General features: G+C 40.9%; 1 protein-coding gene across 1 annotated transcript in view; it reads left to right on the forward strand.

Annotated features, from left to right (window-relative positions):
* The first annotated feature begins 5,184 nt into the window (after positions 1-5,184).
* The window catches only part of PDE4B (phosphodiesterase 4B), a 226,194-nt gene continuing 206,311 nt past the window's right edge, over positions 5,185-25,067 (forward strand). Inside the window, exon 1 of the mRNA XM_069981385.1 lies at positions 5,185-5,830. Coding sequence (XP_069837486.1) covers positions 5,592-5,830 — 239 coding nt within the window. The 5' untranslated portion in view covers positions 5,185-5,591. The remainder of the gene's footprint in view (positions 5,831-25,067) is intronic.

Here is a 25,067-nt window from a genome sequence, read left to right on the forward strand (position 1 = left end):
GGCTATGGAGGCTATGTTACTGATCCATGCAATGAGGGAGTGCTCTGACTCCCTCCCACATGCTTGATGGGGAGTGGGCCTTGACAGTGGGGGTACACCTGTATGTGGTGGCAGATAGCCTCATGATGTTGCTGGTAATACCGCCAATGTGATGTGCACGCACTGGTGACTGCATATAGGTGAAGGGCCAAGGTGTGAGGATAGTAATAGTGTTTTGGGGCCCCAGACTACCTTTTGAAGTGGTTACACTGGATAAGAAAAAACATGAATGCTTTCTTCTGAATATGTTCACACAACGTATATTTTTGTATAACTACGGCCATTGTTGCCGATTGCAACAACAGCGTGATTAATACGAAAATATACATGCCATTGCCGCCTATGGAATCCAGGCCGAAATGTATACAAATGGTATACACTCCATCCGGGAACCCTAGCAGCGCCGCAAACAACTGACATGTCAGTGAATAGCGGCCACAGAAGACCCTGTCAGTGCACACTTCGGCCGCTCGCTCCATAGCGTGCAGTGGAGTTCTGATGCGGGCACGCACGGATGCGCCCGCATCAGAACTCGGCCTCCATAAAGATCATCCGGCCGGGTCACGGAAGGGCTGGTCTCATACCTTGTGTGAACATAGCCTAAGGGTGGGTTTAGACTAAGGAATCTGCGCAGATAAATTCCGGCGGATTTCATCGCTTGTTCCTGTTCGCGGCCGCTTGCATATCCGCCTGTGCTATGGACACCAATCTATGCATGGGTGGATTTCGCATTCCGCTGATAGAATTGCGTGCTGCATTGTGCAGTGAAGCCTTCTGTTGTGAAACGGCCGTGTCACAGAATGGCCGGTATCATACTAAATGTGAACATGGCCTGATTTAGTTGGCAAAAAAAAAATGATTTCAAATTAATTGGTGACAGAAAGTTATACAGATCTGTAATTTACTTCTATTTAAAAATCTCAAGTCTTCCATTACTTATCCGCTGCTGTATGTCCTACAGGAAGTAGTGTATTCTTTCCTGTGTGGCACAGTGCTCTCTGCTGCCTCCTCTGTCCGTGTCAGGAACTGTCCAGAGCAGCAGCAAATCCCCATAGAAAACTTCTCATGCTCTGGACAGTTCCTGACATGGACAGAGGTGGCAGCAGAGAGCACTGTGTCAGACTGGCAAGCCATGTTAGGATCTCTGCTTGGCATCTTGAATGTGAGTACTACCAGGTGTCAGATGAGGAGAAATGCCAGTTTATGGGTAGATAATCCCAGTCTGTGCAGTTTCCAGCTATTCTACATCTCCACCGTATCGGGAGACAGTGACTTTCAAAGCGAGTTACTTTTATCCGGACATGGAAAAATCCACGACTTTTCATGGGAGCTCCCATCTCCCATCTCTGGGGGGTCACTCGGGTCACGTTACTGTTTGTAAAGATTCCCACATATAAACAAAGCATCATTCTCACAATACTGCGTGTGGGAAGTGGAGGCATGACCATCACAGCTGCAGCTCTGTGCCAGTCCTATCATCATTATCCAAGAGCACTGAAGACATAAGATCCGCCATGACCTCTGCTGTCTGTATATGGATGACGATGCCTCGTGTAGCATTAATAATAAGGTATCCGGGACCACAACTACTCCAAAAACCAATGAGACCGGGTAATTTCTGGGTCACTTTATGGGATGTGAATCCTAATTATGATTCTAGACTTCAGCAAAACAAAATCATTGTTAAGAAATGAAACAAAGAATCCTATTCTCCCATGAAAAGCACTTAAAGGGAAAGTATCTTCTGACCAGTGATGGGGCAGCTGAAGCCAAACCTGTAGCATTGGTCACAGAGCATGCCCACAACACTCTCCAAGGTATCATCTCATGTTTGTGGCACTGCTGCACAGCAAGTCACTCAAGTGCTGTTAATAGAGTAACAGCTCAGGCAAGATGGCTGCCCCCATAGTCCTGTATAGAAGATGAAAAAAAACATGAAAATTAATTTAAAAAAAAATATATATTTTTCCTTATCTGATTCTAATAGTAAAACAAATATCAGGAAACGTATATTCCCTTTAAATAAATGTCTACATTTAAAGACCGTTATATATTGTTACATTCTATGTCCATGCAGGGGTTAGCAGAAAAACAGCTGTTTTTCTAGGATGGACGGTCACTTTAAAGGGGTACTCTGGCAAAAATCTTTTACTTTCAAATCAACTGGTTGCAGAAATTTAAATAGATTTGTAATTTACTTCTATTTGAAAATCATTCATTTTCCAGTACTTATCAGCTGCTGTATGTCCTGCAGGAAATGTTGTTTTCTCTTCAGTCTGACACAGTGCTCTCTGCTGCCACCTCTGTCCGAAACAGGAACTGTCAAGAGCAGGAGAGATTTTCTACAGGGATTTGCTGTTACACTGGATAGTCCCTGACATGGACAGAGGTGGCAGCAGAGAGCACTGTGTCAGAGTGGAAAGAATACACCACTCCCTGCAGGACAAATAGAAGTAAATTACAAATCTTTATAACTTTCTGACACCAGTTGCTTTAAAAGAAAAATACTTTTACTGGAGTACTCCTTTAAGTCCTTGATTTACATTCTTAAGACACATGACCTGGGGGGGGGGGGGTCTTACTGTGACCTCTTCTATCATTTTCTTTCCTGACATGTCTTGGAGGGTGTTTGCTTCGATGGATATGCTGTCTGAGAGCATTGCTGTGCAGTCTGTTAGACTTGGGGTTAGGACCTAAATATATATGTTCATAGACTTGGATGGATTCCCTTGTGAGTATATATGTATATATATACACTCACCGGCCACTTTATTAGGTACACCATGCTAGTAACGGGTTGGACCCCCTTTTGCCTTCAGAACTGCCTCAATTCTTGGTGGCATAGATACAACAAGGTGCTGGAAGCTTCCTCAGAGATTTTGGTCCATATTGACATGATGGCATCACACAGTTGCCGCAGATTTGTCGGCTGCACATCCATGATGCGAATCTCCCGTTCCACCACATCCCAAAGATGCTCTATTGGACTGAGATCTGGTGACTGTGGAGGCCATTGGAGTACAGTGACCTCATTGTCATGTTCAAGAAACCAGTCTGAGATGATTCTAGCTTTATGACATGGCGCATTATCCTGCTGAAAGTAGCCATCAGATGTTGGGTCCATTGTGGTCATAAAGGGATGGACATGGTCAGCAACAATACTCAGGTAGGCTGTGGCGTTGCAACGATGCTCAATTGGTACCAAGGGGCCCAAAGAGTGCCAAGAAAATATTCCCCACACCATGACACCACCACCACCAGCCTGAACCGTTGATACAAGGCAGGATGGATCCATGCTTTCATGTTGTTGACGCCAAATTCTGACCCTACCATCCGAATGTCGCAGCAGAAATCGAGACTCATCAGACCAGGCAACGTTTTTCCAATCTTCTACTGTCCAATTTCGATGAGCTTGTGCAAATTGTAGCCTCAGTTTCCTGTTCTTAGCTGAAAGGAGTGGCACCCGGTGTGGTCTTCTGCTGCTGTAGCCCATCTGCCTCAAAGTTGGAGGTACTGTGCGTTCAGAGATGCTCTTCTGCCTACCTTGGTTGTAACGGTTGGCTATTTGAGTCACTGTTGCCTTTCTATCAGCTCGAACCAGTCTGCCCCTTCTCCTCTGACCTCTGGCATCAGCAAGGCATTTCCGCCCACAGAACTGCCGCTCACTGGATGTTTTTTCTTTTTCGGACCATTCTCTTTAAACCCTAGAGATGGTTGTGCGTGAAAATCCCAGTAGATCAGCAGTTTCTGAAATACTCAGACCAGCCCTTCTGGCACCAACAACCATGCCACGTTCAAAGGCCCTCAAATCACCTTTCTTCCCCATACTGATGCTCGGTTTGAACTGCAGGAGATTGTCTTGACCATGTCTACATGCCTAAATGCACTGAGTTGCCGCCATGTGATTGGCTGATTAGAAATTCAGTGGTAACGTGCAGTTGGACAGGTGTACCTAATAAAGTGGCCGGTGAGTATATATATATATATATATATATATATATATATATATATATATATATATATATGTGTGTGTGTCTTTGATCTTGAATTGAAGAAAGCATACATTACAGACCCCCAGTTGTTGCAGAACTATCACCCCTATCATGCAAGCTGTAGTTTTGCAGAGAAGATCTTTGCATTCGGATCTTTATAAGTTATTGGCCGCAGGGTGAGGAGACTAAGATGAAGGATCTGGTGCACTTTGTTTATATTGTGAAGGCCTTTGTTGTATAGTCTACCGATTTTTGGGAAGATGTGTCCTTTACATTTTAATGAACGTGACTGATTTTCTAGTAACTTTAAAGAAGACCTGTCACCACTTTCTGCAGGACATACAGCAGCTGATAAGTACTGGAAGGCTTCAGATTCTTAAATAGAAGTTAATAACAAATCTATATAACTTTATGAAACCAGTTGATTTGAAAGAAAAAGATTTTCAGAGTACCCCGTTAAGAGTGCAATTGTGCAGAACTACAGCTGCCATCATGCCTGGACCTCCAAAGCTTTAGCTGGATGACCATAGGTTTGACTCCTGGGCTGTTACACATCTATGAAACAGCTGCTCTTCAGATCTATGAATTTTCCATTCATTACAACACGTAAAACATGGCCACTTTCTCTTAAAAAAGACTGATATTCCTTGGAGATGAGCTGCAAAAACAATGCAACCTATAAACAGGTGTGGCGCTGCTTTTTTTTTTTTTTAAAGGGGTGGGGGGCAACAATGTATTTCTAATCCTTACGCACCTGACCTATACTGATGAGTTGTTATAGAGCCAGGATAACCTATTATACAAATGCATCAGAAGAACCTGCAGCCAATGCTCCCTGGCACTGCAGGAGTTAATACCCCCCCCCCCCCCCTTTTCCTTTTCACTGGTGTTTTCTATTTGCTTTTCCCATATAAAATAACAGCAATAATACAATGCACTAATGCAAAACTTCTAGGCAGCACACATGAGGCTGACGAGGAGACGGCGAGCTGTCAGAGGTCGTCCTCCAATGAGCGAGCATTAGGTGGAGCCAGCGTTGTTTGGATTCAGCATCTCAGTTAGGAATTCTGAATGAAGATCATTTTCTATCCAAGGAATCTGGCCAGCCAAGCGTACGGCTCTGAAGGACATTGTATAACAGGAGGTTCGCATTCTCTTTTTTTTTTTTTTTTTTTTCTTTTTCGCTTCCACCTTCTAGAGGCTCGTTTTTTTTTCTTACTGTTTCCATTTCTTCTGAGGACAAGGTCTTGGTAAACAAGGATGGATGAGGGATTCCTATCAATACTGCATGAGCGGTTGCGTTCAGCTGAATGAATCCAGGAGCTGTCGGTGTGTAGCTTGCAGGCAACATTCACAACAGACAGAGCAGGCGGAGAGGGAAGACCTGACACTTCAGAAGGAGGAAGAGTGTCTGCATCCAGCAATAGATTATCGTTTTGCCACCACGTCTACGGGCGCCCATTCATTCCACCCATCCCACCGCTACCCTGCCCTCTGCACAGTTACTTTGGTAATATTATGCTTCTCGGGCAGGGTAGTATCTGAGCTAACATCCAAGATATGACATCTAAGGATTCTTCCAACGAGCTCTCCACTCCGGATACCGAGGTCTACATCAGGACTTTCAAGGAACACATGCACTTGGAGCTTGAACTTCCCAGACATTCTGGGAAAAGGACAACCACGTCCCCCAAGATCTCCCCGCGCAGCTCTCCTAGGAACTCTCCATGCTTTTTCAGAAAGTTGCTGGTCAATAAGAGCATCCGCCAGCGGCGACGATTTACGGTAGCGCATACATGGTAAGAAGAGGTTCCAATAACATTGTGTTCAAGAGTTTATATGACATCTGTAAGTTTGTCATTTCCTATGGTATAGCATGCTATTTGAATAATACTCTCCCTATAACCTGTTTCCATGACCTTCCCGGCTCCTTAAACTGTTTATAATTTTTATGAGCCGACAATGACTTGTTTGTGTCGTAAGATAATGAATTCCATTGTCTGTCGCATGACACCCGCTACAATTACCCTGATTTATATCCTTCATTAGACGTCAGAGTATTTGCACGGTGTCTATTTGGGGGGTTGCTAAACTGTCGCTTTTTCCATTGGGAATTTGTGATGGCCATTGTTTTCTTAAGACAATGCATCTTTAAGAAGGGGGATTGGCGATGACCTTTGACATGGTAATGAATCTTATGGGTTTGGCGTACAAGGTCTGGACGCAGTAAGAGTTAATTGTCGAATATATGACAGTGCACAGAGGTGGATGCGCTCTGTTACCGACTTGGGAGGAGACTGAAATTCAACAAATGTCAATATGTTTGTCCTCCTATTATCTGCCTCAGCCAGACGCAGAGGACCAGGGAGTCAATTCTGCCTGCAAGATGCTGATAGCACAGTTGTTGATAATGTACAGGAGTGTACCAAACAACGTAGAAGACGACAGGCGTATTGGGAGTTCTAGACTAATAGGCATCTACCATCTTCGCTGGGTACGACCTTATGTCAAGGTTAAAGTGTAACCCCGCCATCGAGTTAGCAGAGGTTCACTCTCTATGCCGCTCTCAGGTTGGTAGGCAACGTCTAGAATTAGCAGACTGCACGGACCGGTTTGTCTTCATCTATCTTCTCTCTACCATATGTTAGGAACAAAGGTGGGAGTGAATTGATGGACTTTAAGAACACAAATGTAATCATCTTTGACTCAAAATGGTATTGAGGTGTCACCAAAGGGGGGTTCCAAACCTCACGGCCCTTCCAGGCTAGGGTGTGTAGAAGCTCCCCACTCACAGCCCCCACTACTCTCGTCTTCTGACATGTTGGTCACAGACCTCAAGTGAGCCTTCAGGTCTCCTTTGGAAATGTCATATAGAAGTGGGAACAGCTAAAGTCAAGACGGCCTTTCGGGGTGAATCTGACATTATCATAAGATGACGATGCCTGGAATCTGTGAACTTGGGCTGTCATTGTTTTCCAAAAACAAAGAGGTCGCTTGGAGATTTCCATCTCTTAAAATATTCAATGCAGTTTCTGAGAGTTCAGGAGATGATTCCAAGTCACTCATAGAAACGGAGCACAGAAAGGGTTAACCGGCAAGTGATAAAAGAAATCGCTTTATACAACACAATCATTGGGTTCCTCCAACAACAACAAAGGGGCCCATATATACTGTATGTTGAGGGTGGGTGCAACATCAGGAAACCCTGTGGTAATCTTAGTACCAACAAGGTTCACTACCTATAGGTAACCCTGGCCGAAGGGGATGTATAATGGATATAGAGACCAAGAGGAGTCCATGATTTGGCAGTATAAATGAAACAAGTTAGAAGGAATATTGGTAACATGAATAATCTATGATCTCAGATGAGGGATCAAAGTCTGAGGAAGGATTCCTAATCTCCGCTTTATACAGTAAATGTCTAAAAAAAAATCCCCAATGACCAAGGAATGTATAAAGAGTGAATAAAGGTAAAGTGCAAGTAATAGGCTCAGCAAGACATATGTTTACAGTGATACATAGGATAACAAGAAAAATAATGTATAGGATCCATAGACGAATGGTATATAGGATATCCAGAAGAATGGTATATAGCATAACCAAATGATACATACAGTAGGATATCCATCCGGAAGGATAATATATAGGAAACCAGAATTATATTATATAGGTCAACTAGAGGAATAATGTATACAGTGCCAGAAGAATAATGTATAGGATCCATAGAAGAATGATATATAGGATACCCAGAAATATGATATATAGAGTAACCAGATAAATGATACACAGGATAACCAGTGTGTATATATATATATATATATATATATATATATATATATATATATATATATATATATATATATTATATCCAGAAGAATGATATTTAGGATCCATAATAGAATGATATATAGGATAGCCAGAAATATTATATATAGAGTAACCAGTTAAATGATACATAGGATAACCAGAGGAATAATGAATAAAATACCAGAAGAAGAATATTTAGGATCCATAGTAGAATGATCTATAGGATAGACAGAAGAATAATGTATACAGTACCAGAAGATAACCAGATACATAGGATATTGCACAACAGGATATAGAAGAATTGCAGTATAGAGTATATAGGATAATCAGAAAAATCATATATAAGATACAAGAAAGAATAATATGTAGGATCTACAGAAGAATGATATAAGAAGAATTTTATACATAAAGCAAGGGAAAATGATATATAGAATCCCAAGAACAATGTATAGGATAACGAGATACATAGGATCCCCAGAGGAACTCTATATAGGATACCGGAGGAATGATACATAGGATCCCCAGAGGAAAGCTATATAGGATACCGGAGGAATGATACATAGGATCCCCAGAGGAAAGCTATATAGGATACCGGAGGAATGATACATAGGATCCCCAGAGGAAAGCTATATAGGATACCAGAGGAATGATACATAGGATCCCCAGAGGAACTCTATATAGGATACCGGAGGAATGATACATAGGATCCCCAGAGGAACTCTATATAGGATACCGGAGGAATGATACATAGGATCCCCAGAGGAAAGCTATATAGGATACCAGAGGAATGATACATAGGATCCCCAGAGGAACTCTATATAGGATACCAGAGGAATGATACATAGGATCGCCAGAGGAACTCTATATAGGATACCAGAGGAATGATACATAGGATCCCCAGAGGAACGCTATATAGGATACCGGAGGAATGATACATAGGATCCCCAGAGGAAAGCTATATAGGATACCAGAGGAATAATACATAGGATCCCCAGAGGAAAGCTATATAGGATACCAGAGGAATGATACATAGGATCGCCAGAGGAACTCTATATAGGATACCGGAGGAATGATACATAGGATCCCCAGAGGAACGCTATATAGGATACCAGAGGAATGATACATAGGATCCCCAGAGGAAAGCTATATAGGATACCAGAGGAATGATACATAGGATCGCCAGAGGAACGCTATATAGGATACCAGAGGAATGATACATAGGATCCCCAGAGGAAAGCTATATAGGATATCAGAGGAATAATACATAGGATCCCCAGAAGAGTAATATATACTGTATAGGATAACCAGAACATTGATACATAGGATCCCCAGAAGAATGATATATACTGTATAGGATAACCAGAACATTGAAACATAGGATACCTGCAGAATGAAACACAGGATAACAGAGGAATGATATAAAGGATCCATAGGAGAATGATATATATTGTATAGGACAACAAGAGAAATGATATATTAGAGGCACAGAAGAATAATATATTAAATAGGATTCCAGGAAGAATAACAATAATATAAAGGATTTCCAGATTTATGACTTAGAGACACACAAAATCCCAAGAAGAATTACATGCAATACATAGGAAGCCCTGATAAATGATACTGACATAAATCTTTAGATAGATGATATAGAAACATATAGGATCCCACAAAGACTGACATTGACATAGAAGATTCTCAGAGGAATTACACACAGGATCCCAGGAGGAATGGCACATAGGAAGGAAGACACTAACACACAAGATCATTAGAAAAATGACAATTGTATCTAGTATCCCCATCCATCAACACATAGGATTCCTATAAAAATAACCTAAGGGAACATAGGATCCCCAGTTATATGGCATTTAACACATGGAGTCCCCATAAGAACAACCCCAACACATAGGATCCCCAGAAGAATTATACCAGCCCATAGGACCCCATAAAGATTAACAGATACATAGAATAATGTCAGCAACATATAGGATCTGTAGGAGAATAACACTGACATATGGGATCATCCAAAGAATGATCTATAGGAAGAATGACATATGATACGTAGCATCCCCATAAGAATAACATTGGCATAGGAACCTAGGTACAGAAAATGATCTATAGACACATAGGATCCCCAGAGCAATGACATATGATAAGTAGCATCTCCAGAAGAATAACATTGACATAGAAACTTAGATACAAGGAATGATATATGACACAACATACAGATAAATAGGATTCCCACAAAATTGTCACTGACACATATTGTATGATCCATAGACGAACAACACTAACATGTGGGATCATCAATAGGATCCTCGCAAGAATGACATATGACACATAGAATTGCCTAAAAGAACAACCCTGACAAATGGGATACACATAGAATCCCAAGAAGAATAACCTAATGACACAATGGATGCCCAGAAGAATTACACCAACACATTGGACCCCATGACGAATAGCATATAGATACATAGAGAATCCCCAGGGGAATGACAAAGACGCCCAGGAGAATAACATACCCACATATAGAATTCCTAATACATATATATATATATATATATATATATATATATATATATAGTGACCCTGAGATGTGGGGTTCAAACACTTTGGAAAGAGTCTAGAAAAAAGGGTGTGGCCAAGATGGTGGATAATGTGCCGGACCCCATCAATGCGCTGTTTGCCTATTGTTGTGTTGAGCTGATGGTTTTGCAACTACTAAAACCAGAAGTGGGATTGTAGCATTTTTTTTTTCACCCCAAAAATATTAGAATTGAGAGTATGGCCCTTTAAGGAGCTTCCACAGCCATTAATAACAATTTGCAGAGTTCACATGAATGTATCTGGAGCCTATTATATCTTAAAGGGGACGGTGAACCTGCTGCAGATTGCTGACGTCCAGATTATCTGTCCCTTGACAACAGTCTCCATGGTGCGGTTGGAGTCTTTATCTTCCTGCTGTCAGATTCAGTAGCCCCGCTTGCTGTCAGCTTCTAAAAGCTAATTGCAGTTCAGTATGGAAAGTGGAGGCTCTTCCCATAGTGGAGATGAGCGCTGCTGCCATCGCCGCCGGTATCCAGGAGACTAATATCTCGGCCTGCGGTCTGCTATATTCCTTCACTTATATTATCATTTTCTTAATTAAACGCCAATCTATTTGTGTAGACATTTATTAGATGTACGAGAATGTGATTCCCACATGCAGCAGAGCCCACTTTGCTATTTGTAATGTATCATTTGGCACAATGCACTAGACTTACTAGTTTTTCATAGAACTGCACCTAAACCAACAAGCCAACATACAGCCGTTTCACTGCAATGATGTTGAGCTGCAATACCACATGCAGACTGTAGTCAAATGTGGCACAGTTTTTTTTAAAGAAAGCAGCCATGTTTTTGCTTCAGAAAAATCACTGACAGGTGCAGGGACTCCTGTCTTCACTGTGTGTGGCTGCCCGGAGGTTAATGGTGATGCTAAATGCTTGCACTTTCAACATATATTCACAATTCAGTCAACATATGTTACTGAGCAGCTGGAAATATATGGTGTATGTCTCGCTGCTTAGTGACTGTACAAAAAGGAGGATTTCTGCCTTTGACAGGTGTCCATGCTCCTGTACGGACTTTCAGTGGTGTGCTATGCCAATGGAGAGCAGAGCGGGAGTCCCTGTACCTGTGCGCTGACTGAGTGGGTAGGCATACACACTGGGGGAGATTTATCAAATATGGTGTAAAGTGAAACTGGCTCAGTCGCCCCTAGTAACCAATCAGATTCCACCTTTCATTTCTCACAGACTCTTTGGAAAATTGACAGGTGGAATCTGATTGGTTGCTAGGGGCAACTGAGCCAGTTTCACTTTACACCATGTTTGATAAATCTGCCCCCACTGTGCCTCAGGTAGCATTTTCTGGGCTGGATGCAGAGCTCCTGGGCCTGTAAATGTGTTGGTCTTTCTAGAGATAAGAAGCAATGCTGTATGCATCACCGCTTACACTTACTACATTGAGTGGCAGAGCATGCAATGTATACCTCTCAGCCCAGTGTACAGAACAAGGCCATGTTCGCACACTGTATTTTTACAATAAACAACGGCCGTTATTGCTGGTTGCAACAACAGACACTTTATTGACAGCGTGCACATCACATCACACTCAATCACATTAGAGTGTATTAAGCAACGGCCGTAGTGTATACATGCTGTGTACACTATGTCCGGCGTTCTCTGCTGCCGCACAAAATAAGTGAAAGGTCTATTTTGTGTGGCCATTATTCCGTGGACAGTGGCCATACAAGGTAGCCTGTGCTCACAGTGTAAGTACGGCTCCCGGCTCCCGGCTCCCGGCCATACTTTACATTGTGGGATATGGCAGATTGGAGTGCGGGTACACCCAAATGTGCCTGCACTCCAATTCAAATAAAGTGATTGGTGAACATCTCAGACATCGGCCATTGTTTGACCCGACCAATGTTTGTGAACATGGTACAAGTGTGAACTGAAGCAGGGGCACCCATCTTTTTACGGGAGTCCCTGCTCTTGTACCAACAGAATAAGTGATAAATGTCTGATCACTGAGGAGTTTCATTAGAACTGTGGTCTCAAGCTCCCTGTCCCTCTTAACAAGTACAGTGAGGAGCAGTGGCCACTCCACTTTCTACGTCACTGCTTCCAACAGCCCCCTAGAGAGTAAAAGTAGTGAGGAGATGAGGAGGAACAATAGTCCTGGTGATTGATGAGAAGCCAAAAATGTGCCCCCTGGCATTTAAACATGTTTCATCTATTCACTATATTGGCAAGACTGTGCATAGTAGGACAAGCATTTAATGAGAGGGAATGCAATGGATTTACTTCTTCAGGGTTACAGACGTACATAGTTTAAGGCAATCTGTTAGCGCCTGGACGCGACCCGAGGTGCTGACAGTGTGCTGTAGGTGGTATTACATCAGGTAGCAGGTTATCTGTAGGTGGAGGGGAACTGTACAATATAAATTTTCCTGTTGTAACCAAGAGTCAAAGAGGAGTCGTAGTGAGGCGCTTGTGGCGCACTATGGCAGCCTCACCACCCCTTCTTTCTCCTTCTTCTCCATGAACATTTGAAACTGCCCAGCCTCCTGCAGGATTGCGCCATCTTCCTGGTCTGTGCATGTGCCACTGATGTCAACAAAGACGGCTAACGCAGGAGGCGCTTATCATGTGACATAAGCCGCGCATGCACAGACCAGGAAGATGGAGCGATCATGCAGAAAGCCAGGCAGTTCAGAATATTCATAGAGAAGGAGGATGGTGAGGATGTCAGAGTGCGTCACAAGCGCTTCACCACGACTCCTCTTTGACTCTTGGTTACAGTTGGAAAATCGATATTGTACAGCGCCCCCTCCACCGACAGATTAGGTAACCTGACACCTGATGTAATACCACCTACAGCACAGGCCAGGTCTGGGTGCTGGCCGATTCCCTTTAATAAGGTTGAAAGACAAAAGTCCATCAAGTTCAACCAATAAGCCTACTGTGTTGATCCAGTATAAGGCGAAACACCCTCAGATGCCAATGGCTCCATAACATAGAGAACAATTCTCTCCTGACCCCAAAACTGGCAATCAGAATAAATCCTGTGATCGACATCCTATCATCTGCAATCTGGTGCCTATAACTTCCAATATTATATTTTTCGAGAAAAGCATGTTAGTGTCTATTAAAAAAAATGCATATTTGCTAATCTTCAAATATTCTAAGTCTCCATGGTAACAGACAACAAACAAATCCTGTGTAGTCTGATATGCCATCATGACTAACTGACCTTTGTACTGTCTGTAGGTTAGCAGGGAGAGGAGCCACATATACACAGGAACTGTTTCTATTTAAGACAATTAGTAAATCTACTTAGTTTTTAGAGTTTTAGTTTCCTTCTTTTTCAGGAATGTAAGGAGGAGGGAGAAGAGAGATCTGTAGAGAGGGTTATCTCCACAAGATGCAATGTAACGCTGCTGAGATTAAACCTGATGGAGACTTCAGTGCATAGACATTTTGTAAAGTCCATAAGATGTGATTAAAGTAAAAGGGAAGCATTACCTAGGTGTCTGCAGATGATGGGATCTTACATTAGCAGCTGGGGCAGGGTAAATGCATTAGCTGTATACAAGTGTATGCAGCGCCGCTGCTGAGCCATTGCACTTGCATAGAGCACATTGGGGATGATTTATGAAAACTATTAGAGGGGAAATAATTCCCATCTGCCATCTTGTAAAGTAGGATAGAAAATAAAAGCGATGACCTGAGCGACTGTGTAAGGCAGCGCCTCCATATTTTCTTTGCTCCGGTTTTTATAAATCAGTCCTATTATATTTTTTCTGCGCTCTGCGAAATAGAAAACTCTCAAATAACTCCCTGAACGTGTTTTACTTCTAGTTATTATCTACATAAGGTGCTGAATAACTTGTAAACACCTTCCTCTACTTATTGTACAGTGTTAGTGATAGTCGATATGTACTATGTCCTATGTACAAGAATATAACTACTATAATACTGCTCCTATATACAAGAATATAACTACTATAATACTGCCCCCTATATTCAAGAATATAACTACTATAATATTGCCCCTATATACAAGGATATAACTACTATAATACTGCTCCTATATACAAGGATATAACTACTATAATACTGCTCCTATATACAAGGATATAACTACTATAATACTGCTCCTATGTACAAGTATATAACTACTATAATACTGCTCCTATATACAAGAATATAACTACTATAATACTGCTCCTATGTACAAGAATATAACTACTACAATACTGCTCCTATATACAGGAATATAACTACTATAATACTGCTCCTATATACAAGAATATAACTACTATAATACTGCTCCTATATACAAGGATATAACTACTATAATACTGCTCCTATGTACAAGTATGTAACTACTATATTACATATCATAATATATTTCTATATACATATCTGTTCTGCCGATTCAGTAGATGGGCAGATAATGAACGCCGTAACATTGTCACCAATGACATATAAGAACCATGTATGGACCCCCTCCCCTCCTACATTACAGTTCTGTTCCCAGCGACCTGACATAAATGGAAACATATAGCGATATGAAGGGAACCTGTTTGTGGGCAGTGCAGTTTTCCGCTCTGTACTCCATTGATTTTTCCTTTAACATGTTGCATTTGCTGACATTTCAGAGAGTGTAAGAATAGCCTAGAGCTACTGTCCACATGTCTATGCTTTCTACAGGCCTGGAATAATCAGCTCTGGCAACTCAGGGATGAATTTCCACAGCCCTTTCTGTATGTGATTTGCTAGAAACAGCTGTGAACTGAGCAGGCTACACTGCTATAGGAAAAAGTAAGGACATGGTAAGAAAATCCATAAAGGAGTCATGTACTGTACTAAAGGACAACTCAGGTGGGGAAAAAAATAAATAAAATGCCCCCCCTCCCCCCAAAGCTAATTTTTATACTTACCTTCACTGCAGAAACTGTTGCCGCTCGAAAATGTGTCTGTTCTGGGACCAAGCCGTGGGCCGATCACCGTCTTCTTTTCTTCACCGCTTCCTGGTTCCCCCATTGAAAACTCCCGTCCCTCCGTTCAGCAACTCATATGGCTTACAGCCTGCTCAGCCAATCAGAGCTGAGCAAGCTGTCAGTCATCTGGCACAGATGATGTTGTCTACACAAGATAGTTCCCGGAAGGCGCGGGGGGGGGGGGGGGTGTAATTGCTGGGAGAAGTCCAGCCAGGTGCAAAATTTTGCTAGCAGCAGGGGCATTGGGGGAACATTAAAAATTACACCAACTCACATCTCCCTGTGCCCTTCCAGTGTTGGATCACTGCTCCAGGACCCCTGCTGGGCTCTGGGATCTCCATCAGAGCCAACATCCAGCTGAGGCACTGGCCGATTAGCCAGTCGGTGACTGGGGCGGAACAGGCATTCTCCCCGTAACGTCATCACAACTCTGGGGAAAAATACCTTCTGGTGGAGGTCCCGGGGGCCAGTCACTCTGCTCATCATAGGCACGGGGAGAGGTAAGCAATGGTTGCTTGTTATTTTCTCTGCTGACCCTGCCGCCTGTCAGATTCTTCTTTAGGCCATGTTCACACAACGTATATATTCGTAAAAATACAGCCGTTGTTGATTGCAACAACGGCCGTGATTAATACGAAAATATACGTTACCTTGCCGTCTATGGGATCCCGGACGGAGCGTACAGTATATACATAGTATACGCTCCAGCTGGGAACTCTAGCGGCGCCGCAAAAAACTGATATGGCAGTTTTCTGCGGTCGCTATTTATTGAACAGTGGGCGCAGAAAACCCTGTCTGTGCACACTATGGAGCGTGCGGCTCCGGCCGCAAGCTCCATAGTGTGCAGTGGGGAATTCTGATGCACGGATGCGCCCCCAGTAGCCCCCAGAACTCAGTAGCGCTAAAGATCATCCGGCCGGGCCGGTACTGCAGTACCGGCCGGGATAATCTTTAATGAGGTCTCATACAGCGTGTGAACATAGCCTTAAACTGTAAAGTATTAAAAAAAATAAAAACAGCAGGGTAAGCATTTACTGGGCACAGCCAACCGCAATGCAAACAGGCTGCACAGAACATAAGTATCTGGTACATGAAAAGACCCCCAAGAAGGTACCCCCTATCTGTTACATTCATATGTCCTAATAAGGATTTAATAGAACAGTATGCACAAAGCTCCCGAGCTCCCCCTAGTGGCACCTTCAGGCAGTTAGAATTGTGGCAACACAGATTGTCAGCTTACTGGTTTACATTTCCTCAAGCATCATATGAATAATTAACTCTGATATGTAATTGTCAAACTATATCCATTGAGCATCCTTAGGTAAAACGAGCAAAAGTGCAAAACAACAGCTGTTACTAATGATCAAATTCATTAATAACAGACGTTGTTTTAAAATAACGTTAAATGACGGCCATCCAACAAACATAACAATTATTTTAGAGGGGAACTCCAGGTAGAGGATAAAAAAAAATGAAACTTCTGCGGAATCATAACGCAGTACTTACCTATCTATTCCAGTTTTTAAACTACCAAAAATCAATTTTTTTTTGTTTTTGTGTTTCTGTACTTCCTGAATAAGCAGTTCCCAGAATACAGTACTGGTTCCAGAATGCAATGCTATCCCTCAGCTGTTAATCACAGTCCTTGCAGCAGCTGGCTGGTGAGAGATGGTGAATCACTCAGGGGATTGGGGGATCCAGCCGCGCCTCCTGTGACATCACGCCCTGCCCCCTGTCTGCATCATCAGCCTGTGCTCAGCAAACACACACAATAAGGTGGGAGAGCAGAGGGAGCAGGAGACAATGTGAATTGGCACAGAGGCCATTTTTCTTCACTTCCTGGATTTCTATCAGCTACCAGTGTGGCAGAACCGCACAGATATGGTAATATATTATATAGACACATCTATATAACTTTTAATGTACTTTTAATAGGAAACAAATTTTCCTTATGTGGAGTTCCCCTTTAACAGTGTTTGAACATAGCCTAAAACAACATAGCTTTTAATCATAGGAGAAGCAAGTCTTACATTATATGTCATATATATGAGGGGCATTCATTAGGGGTTATACAGGATTAGAAAATGCTCAGCTACTTTCTTGCAAAAACAGCACCACCCCTGTCCTCAGGTTTTGTGTGGTGTTACAATTTAGCGCCATTCACTTCAATAGAACTGAGCTGCAATACCGCACCCAAACTAGGGACAAAAGTGGTGCTATTTCTGGAAGAAAGTGGCCATGTTTTTCTAAGCCTGGATAATCCATTTAAAATTTTCCCCTGACCCACTTCTATTTATCGCAGGATGCTGAAACTGCACATGTGTAATGATATAAGTCTCTATAGGTTATGGATTCATATGGCGACATGTTTCTAGCACTGACTGCACCTTTCGTGAAGGCTAATACCATCTGCACATTTTTAGTTAAAATTCTCTAATTTAAAGGGTTTTTTCTGGCTTAGAAAAACATGGCTACTTTCTTTCAGAAACAGCACCACTCTTGTCCTCAGTTTGGGTGTGGGGTTTTGCAGCCCATTTCCACTAAAGTGAATAAAGCTGAATTGTAATACCACATACAACCTGAGGACAGGGGTGGTGCTGTTTTTGCAAGAAAGTAGCCATGCCTTTTCTAATCCTGGGTTACCCCTTTAACTACTTTTTCCATGCTGATGACTTGATAATGAACTCTATAGTAATACAGTGAAGCTTAGACATTTCAAAGAAGTTATACAGGATTAGAAAAATATAGCTGCTTTCTTCCATAAACAGCACGACCCTTGTCCTCAGGTTGGTTGTGGTACTGCAGTTCTGCTCCATTCACTTCAATGGGACTGAGATGAAACCCAAAGGATATGTGATAAGTGTTTATCTATGGGGGTCATATGGGGATAATTGGCATCAAAGAAAAAACAGAAGGGTCAGACAGGTATAAGTTGAACCCATCCAGTCGGGGGCATTCGATTTAAGGTAGACCTATGATCTATTGCACCTTTCCACTCATAGTCTGCTTTACTTTTTTCCCGTGTCTCACGCTCCATCGCTCAATTCATTTTTGCACATGAAAAAATAATATCCCAGAGTTTTAACACATGGAAAGTAACAAACATAAAAATAGAGAATTCAGTGCGGCTGCTGCGCGGGGGAAATACCATCTATAAATATTGCTGTTCGGATCTGACATTAACAATTCTGTTTGCAAAATGGTGCTAAACCAGCGACTATTATGCAGCTCTCAGACTGAACAGGAAGCTATTTGTAAATGAGACTTATCAGGTGCCGAAAAGGAACGCTTCCATTAGTATAACTGTTGATTTTAGCAGACGTAACACCTTAATCCATGATATCTCAGAAAATGCAGCTGCAGAAAACCAGTCATTCTAATACTGTACTTATAATTACATTTCTCTTTTAGTAAAATCATGCTTAAAGGGAATGTGCAGAAATATATGGCTGCTGTTTTCTATTCAGAAATAGCAAAGCTCTTGCCAATAGACTCTGAACAGTGTTTTTGTTTTTATAGAGGAAATAAGCCATATCTTTCTACACTCATTCAACCAGTGAGAAGTTCATGGGGATTAAAAGAAATTAATGAGCCTTTTTGTAAGAATATACTATAATATCGCCTCTTATATACAAGAATATAACTACTATAATACTGCCTCTTATATACAAGAATATAACTACTATAATACTGCCTCTTATATACAAGAATATAACTACTATAATACCGCTACTATGTACAAGAATATAACTACTATAATACTGCTCCCTATATACAAGAATATAACTACTATAATACTGCCTCCTATATACAGGAATATAACTACTATAATACTGCTCCCTATATACAAGAATATAACTACTATAATACTGCTCCCTATATACAAGAATATAACTACTATAATACTGCCTCCTATATACAATAATATAACTACTATAATACTGCTCCTATATACAAGAATATAACTACTATAATACTACTCCTATATACAAGAATATGACTACTATAATACTGCTCCTATATACAAGAATATACTATAATACTGCCTCCTATATACAAGAATATAATTACTATAATACTGCCCCCTGGATGTACAAGAATATAACTACTATAATACTGCTCCTATGTACAAGAATATAACTACTATAATACTGCTCCTATATACAAGAATATAACTACTATAATACTGCCCCTATATACAAGAATATAACTACTATAATACTGCTCCTATATACAAGAATATACTATAATACTGCCTCCTATATAAAAGAATATAACTACTATAATACTGCCCCCTGGATGTTCAAGAATACAAGTTAATGAAGAGAAGTATATTTAATATACTATTGGCTTTTTTTTTTCTTATTATTGCACCACTGATATTCATATGAGCTCTGATTAGTATTATTAGACTGGTGACAATTATAGCAGCAGTACTTATAACTTAGAAGTGATCATCTAAAGATGACCATAGCTCATCCTGGGTCAGAATAGACCATATATATATATTTATTTATTTTTTTAAATCCCTTTAACATTGTCATTTATGGCGCTGAATATATTGAAGATAACAATTGATAATATTGACCAGTGGATGGGAATCTTGACAATCATGGCCATTAAGCTGTCAGGTCTCCTTCCATCCTGTGTGGGCTTTGGCATTTAGCCCTAGATTTGTGTATGGTGGTTAAGTAGTCTCCTATAATTTCCTTCATGCCGTCCTGTCATAACCTTTGTCAGCTCCTCTGACACCTGTCAGTCAGGCCGATCCCGCGCAGCACTGATTACACCATTGTGAACAAGCATTAATTCCTTTGTGGTTTGCATGGAAACAGGACCCGGCGCGGCTCGTTCCCTCCCAGCCGTAATGTTGTTCTCAGTGTTGCTCATACAGAGATTTGTTCTTTCTCGCCGTGTTTTCGAAACTCGTAAGGGGATCTCTCTATGAATAAAGGTAAAATAAGAAACGCGTTGGGCTCTTTATTCGATACTTCCTGCCGCGCTCGCTGGATCCTAAAAAAAATATTAATAATAAAATAATGATAATTACTCAGAAATCTGCAGGCAGAAAAAAGAGGAACTTTCCATGTTTCCTTTGTCGTGTTCTGGAAATTTACAAGCAATTTCCTCGTATTTGTGTTTATTTTTGCTTAATGAAGGAGAGCTGCCAACAGGCGGCACAGGGCACATTTGCATTGCTTGGGAGGATGATCCTGCATTCGTCTTCCTCGGCACCAGCTTGTGGTAACACATGGGTTGTGTATGGAGCAGCCGCTATGTTGTAATCACTAGCAGGGGTTTAGAATTATGTGGGAGATAAAGCATGAACAACAGAGCTGAAGGAGCAAACCTTCCTGTCTCATTCCTTAAAGTGACACTGCAGATACATTCAGAAGCTTCTATATTCCCCAAAGTAGATGTTTCCACTTAATTTATCTTGTAGTATGGGGGTCCTGTTGCTTAGTTTTGTTTATATTGCTTTAACCTCTCCTTGATGTACAATTTTTTACAAAAGTTCTCAAATATAACCATAGGACTCCATTCACCCAATAGAGGCCCAAACAGGTCATTTTTATGATCTGTTGGGCCAGACTTATCTGTGTACTGTAAGAATATAACTGCCATAATACTGCTCCTATATACAAGAATATAACTACTATAATACTGCCTCCTATATACAAGAATATAACTACTATAATACTGCCCCCTATATACAAGAATATAACTACTATAATACTGCTCCTATATACAAGAATATAACTACTATAATACTGCCCCCTCTATACAAGAATATAACTACTATAAAACTACTCCTATATACAAGAATATAACTGCCATAGTACTGCTCCTATATACAAGAATATAACTACTATAATACTTCTCCTATATACAAGAATATAACTACTATAATACTGCTCCTATATACAAGAATATAACTACTATACTACTGCTCCTATATACAAGAATATAACTACTATAATACTGCCTCCTATATACAAGAATATAACTACTATAATACTTCTCCTATATACAAGAATATAACTACTATAATACTGCCCCCTATATACAAGAATATAACTGCAATAATAGTGCTCCTATATACAAGAATATAACTACTATAATACTGCTCCTATATACATGACTATAACTACTATAATACTGCCTCCTTTATACAAGAATATAAATACTATAATACTGCCTCCTATATGCAAGAATATAACTCCTATAATACTGCTCCCAATATATAGGAATATAACTACTATAATACTGCCCCCTATATACAAGAATATAACTACTCCTATACTTCTCCTATATACAAGAATATAATTACTATAATACTGCCTCCTATATAAAAGAATATAACTACTATAATACTGCCTCCTATATACAAGAATATAACTACTATAATACTGCCCCCTATATACAAGAATATAACTACTCCTATACTGCTACTATATACAAGAATATAACTACTATAATGCTGCCTCCTATATACAAGAATATAACTACTATAATACTGCCTCCTATATACAAGAATATAACTACTATAATACTGCCTCCTATATACAAGAATATAACTACTATAAGGGTATAAACCCACACACCGTATATGCAGCAGATATGCAACAAATACGCAGCAGATTTGTTGGTACAGATTTGATGCTGTGTTCAGTTATTTAGATCTAATCTGCTGCGATTTTGCTGCGAGTTTGCTGCGTATCGCAGCAGTAAATACGCTGCATATACGGTGTGTGGGTTTATACCCTAAGGGTATATTCACACGCTGCGAGACCGGCAGGTTCTGGCAGTTCCCAGAAACTATATACTCGCTGCGGTCTGAACGACCGCAGCGAGTATGTAATTCTGCCGCCCTTAACCACTTCTGCTCCCGGCCGGCTCCCCCGCTGTAAGCATACATTACCTGTCCTCGCTGGACGGGTCCGGCGTCCTGCTCTTCCGCCCGGCCAATCCGTGTGTTGCCCAGCCGCAAACACTGATTGGCCAGGTGGAAGAGCAGGACGCCGGACCCGTGCAGCGAGGACAGGTAATGTATGCTTAGAGCGGGGGAGCCGGCCGGGAGCAGAAGGGGTTAAGGGATTACAGAATGCAAAATTGCATACTCGCTGCGGTCGTTCAGACCGCAGCGAGTATATAGTTTGTGGGAACTGCCAGGACCTGCTGGTCTGGCAGCGAGAATCTCGCTGCGAGACCGTTCGTGTGAATATACCCTAATACTGCCTCCTATATACAAGAATATAACTACTATAATACATATGAGGAGATAAAGAATCGAGCACTCACCAATGGAAAGTAGCTGTAGGTTTATTGTCCAGTACACCCGGAGCTCTGACTGGGGAGGGGGAAGATCTTAGGCAGGTTCGTTTGTTGGAGCAACTACTATAAGGCTATGTTCACACTACGTATATGTCCGTCCGCATATTTTCGCGGCCGGACATATACGTGTTAAACTCCGGCCGGGAATTTACGCAAGTTGCGGCCGGCTACGTACGGACCGCGAACATACCCCCGTAGTCTACTTACGCTTCCCGAGCCCCGGACACCCCACAGAACCTTTTGGATTGGCACAAAAAGCTTGCAAAATGAAGAAATCACCACTACGTACAGGACCGCATGTTACGCTACAGGCATAAGTTACGGCATTTTCGTCCTCAAACAATGGTCTGGTTCATTTTTTACGGCGCCGCGTACGATCCGGGCGTAAGTTCGTACGTGGTGTGAACTGTGCAGCCGTACATCGTATACTTTCCATTGTACGCAAACTTCGTAAGTCTCTGGCGGCTTATTCACGGAACGCGCTACGTCCGGAGACTTACGTAGTGTGAACATCGCCTAATACTGCTCCTATGTACTAGAATGTAACTACTATAATACTGCTCCTATATACAAGAATATAACTACTATAAACACTGTTCCTATATACAAGAATATAACTACTACAATAGTAGTAATACCAACATAGTAGTTATACTAATATATACCAACATCCCGGCGTTGGTTTTTAAAGGTGGCCGAGAGGCATTAGTGTCAGCCATAGGTGTGATGTGCAATAGCTCCTTTCTCTCCAGGTCGTATTTTACTTTTCTCCCTTTTCTGAGCAGTTTGCACTCCTCTTTGTGAACCCACATGACCCAAATTAGCAGGAGACACCTGTGCGCACATGGCAAGTACCTCCTATCCTTCCCATTCTACCTGCAGGAGCTATGGTGAGAACAAGATCATATTCACACTTGTGCAGTTTTCTCCGCCGGTGGTGCCTGCTGGGCTTGGGAGGGCCCTTTGGGTTTGTCCTGTGACATTGGGGTTGCAGGGCCATTCTATGGCCTCCCTTCCCTGCTTGTGCACGCTTTGCAGGGTTGGTCGCTGCCCCACACAGTGTGGGACCCATGTGAACCTGGAGACCGGCACGCGGTACATGGGGCAATAGGCAATATGGTTTGATCAAATTATATACCAACATCCTGGCGTTGGTTTTTAAATGTGGCCGAGAGGTATCAGCCATAGGTGTGAGGTGCAACAGCTCCTTTCTCTCCAGGTCGTATAACTACTAAAATACTGCTCCTATGTACTCATAATCATATTCATGCGTGGCATAGTTACCATACTCTAATATGCAATAACAACATTTTATTGAGAAAGGTCTCGAGATGAGACTGAAACGTTGCACTTGCTTTTTGATGTACCAATAAATACCACAACTTTTTTTCACTATACGGATGTGCCGCAAAATTCTTGGATTTAGATAGATAGATAGATAGATAGATAGATAGATAGATGTATTATGTATGTACAGTATGGGGGTTATAACAGTATAGTATAACAAGATTATCAGTATAGCGTGTTATAAGTGATCCCACTCTAGTATATAAAAAGAGTCGTAGCAGTATAGTGTATAGTAATAGTTGTAGCATTATAGAGTTTAATAGGATAGTTATATTAGAATATAATAGCAGAGTTATAATATTACAGTATGTGATAAAACCGATATATCAGTATATAATAGCAGAGTTATATTATTACAGTATGTGATAAAACTGATATATCAGTTTATAATAGCAGAGTTATAATATTACAGTATGTGATAAAACCAATATATCAATATATAATAGCAGAGTTATATTATTACAGTATGTGATAAAACTGATATATCAGTATATAATAGCAGAGTTATATAATTACAGTATGTGATAAAACCGATATATCAGTATATAATAGCAGAGTTATAATATTACAGTATGTGATAAAATAGATATATCAGTATATAATAGCAGAGTTATATTATTACAGTATGTGATAAAACCGATATATCAGTATATAATAGCAGAGTTATAATATTACAGTATGTGATAAAACCGATATATCAGTATATAATAGCTGAGTTATAATATTACAGTATGTGATAAAATAGATATATCAGTATATAATAGCAGTTATATTATTACAGTATGTGATAAAATAGATATACCAGTATATAATAGCAGAGTTATAATATTACAGTATGTGATAAAAAAGATATATCAGTATATAATAGCAGAGTTATTATATTACAGTATGTGATAAAACCGATATATCAGTATATAATAGCAGTTATATTATTACAGTATGTGATAAAATAGATATATCAGTATATAATAGCAGAGTTATTATATTACAGTATG

Source organism: Dendropsophus ebraccatus, chromosome 8 (genome assembly GCF_027789765.1).
Source record: "Dendropsophus ebraccatus isolate aDenEbr1 chromosome 8, aDenEbr1.pat, whole genome shotgun sequence".
In the NCBI taxonomy this organism is placed as follows: Eukaryota; Metazoa; Chordata; class Amphibia; order Anura; family Hylidae; genus Dendropsophus; species Dendropsophus ebraccatus.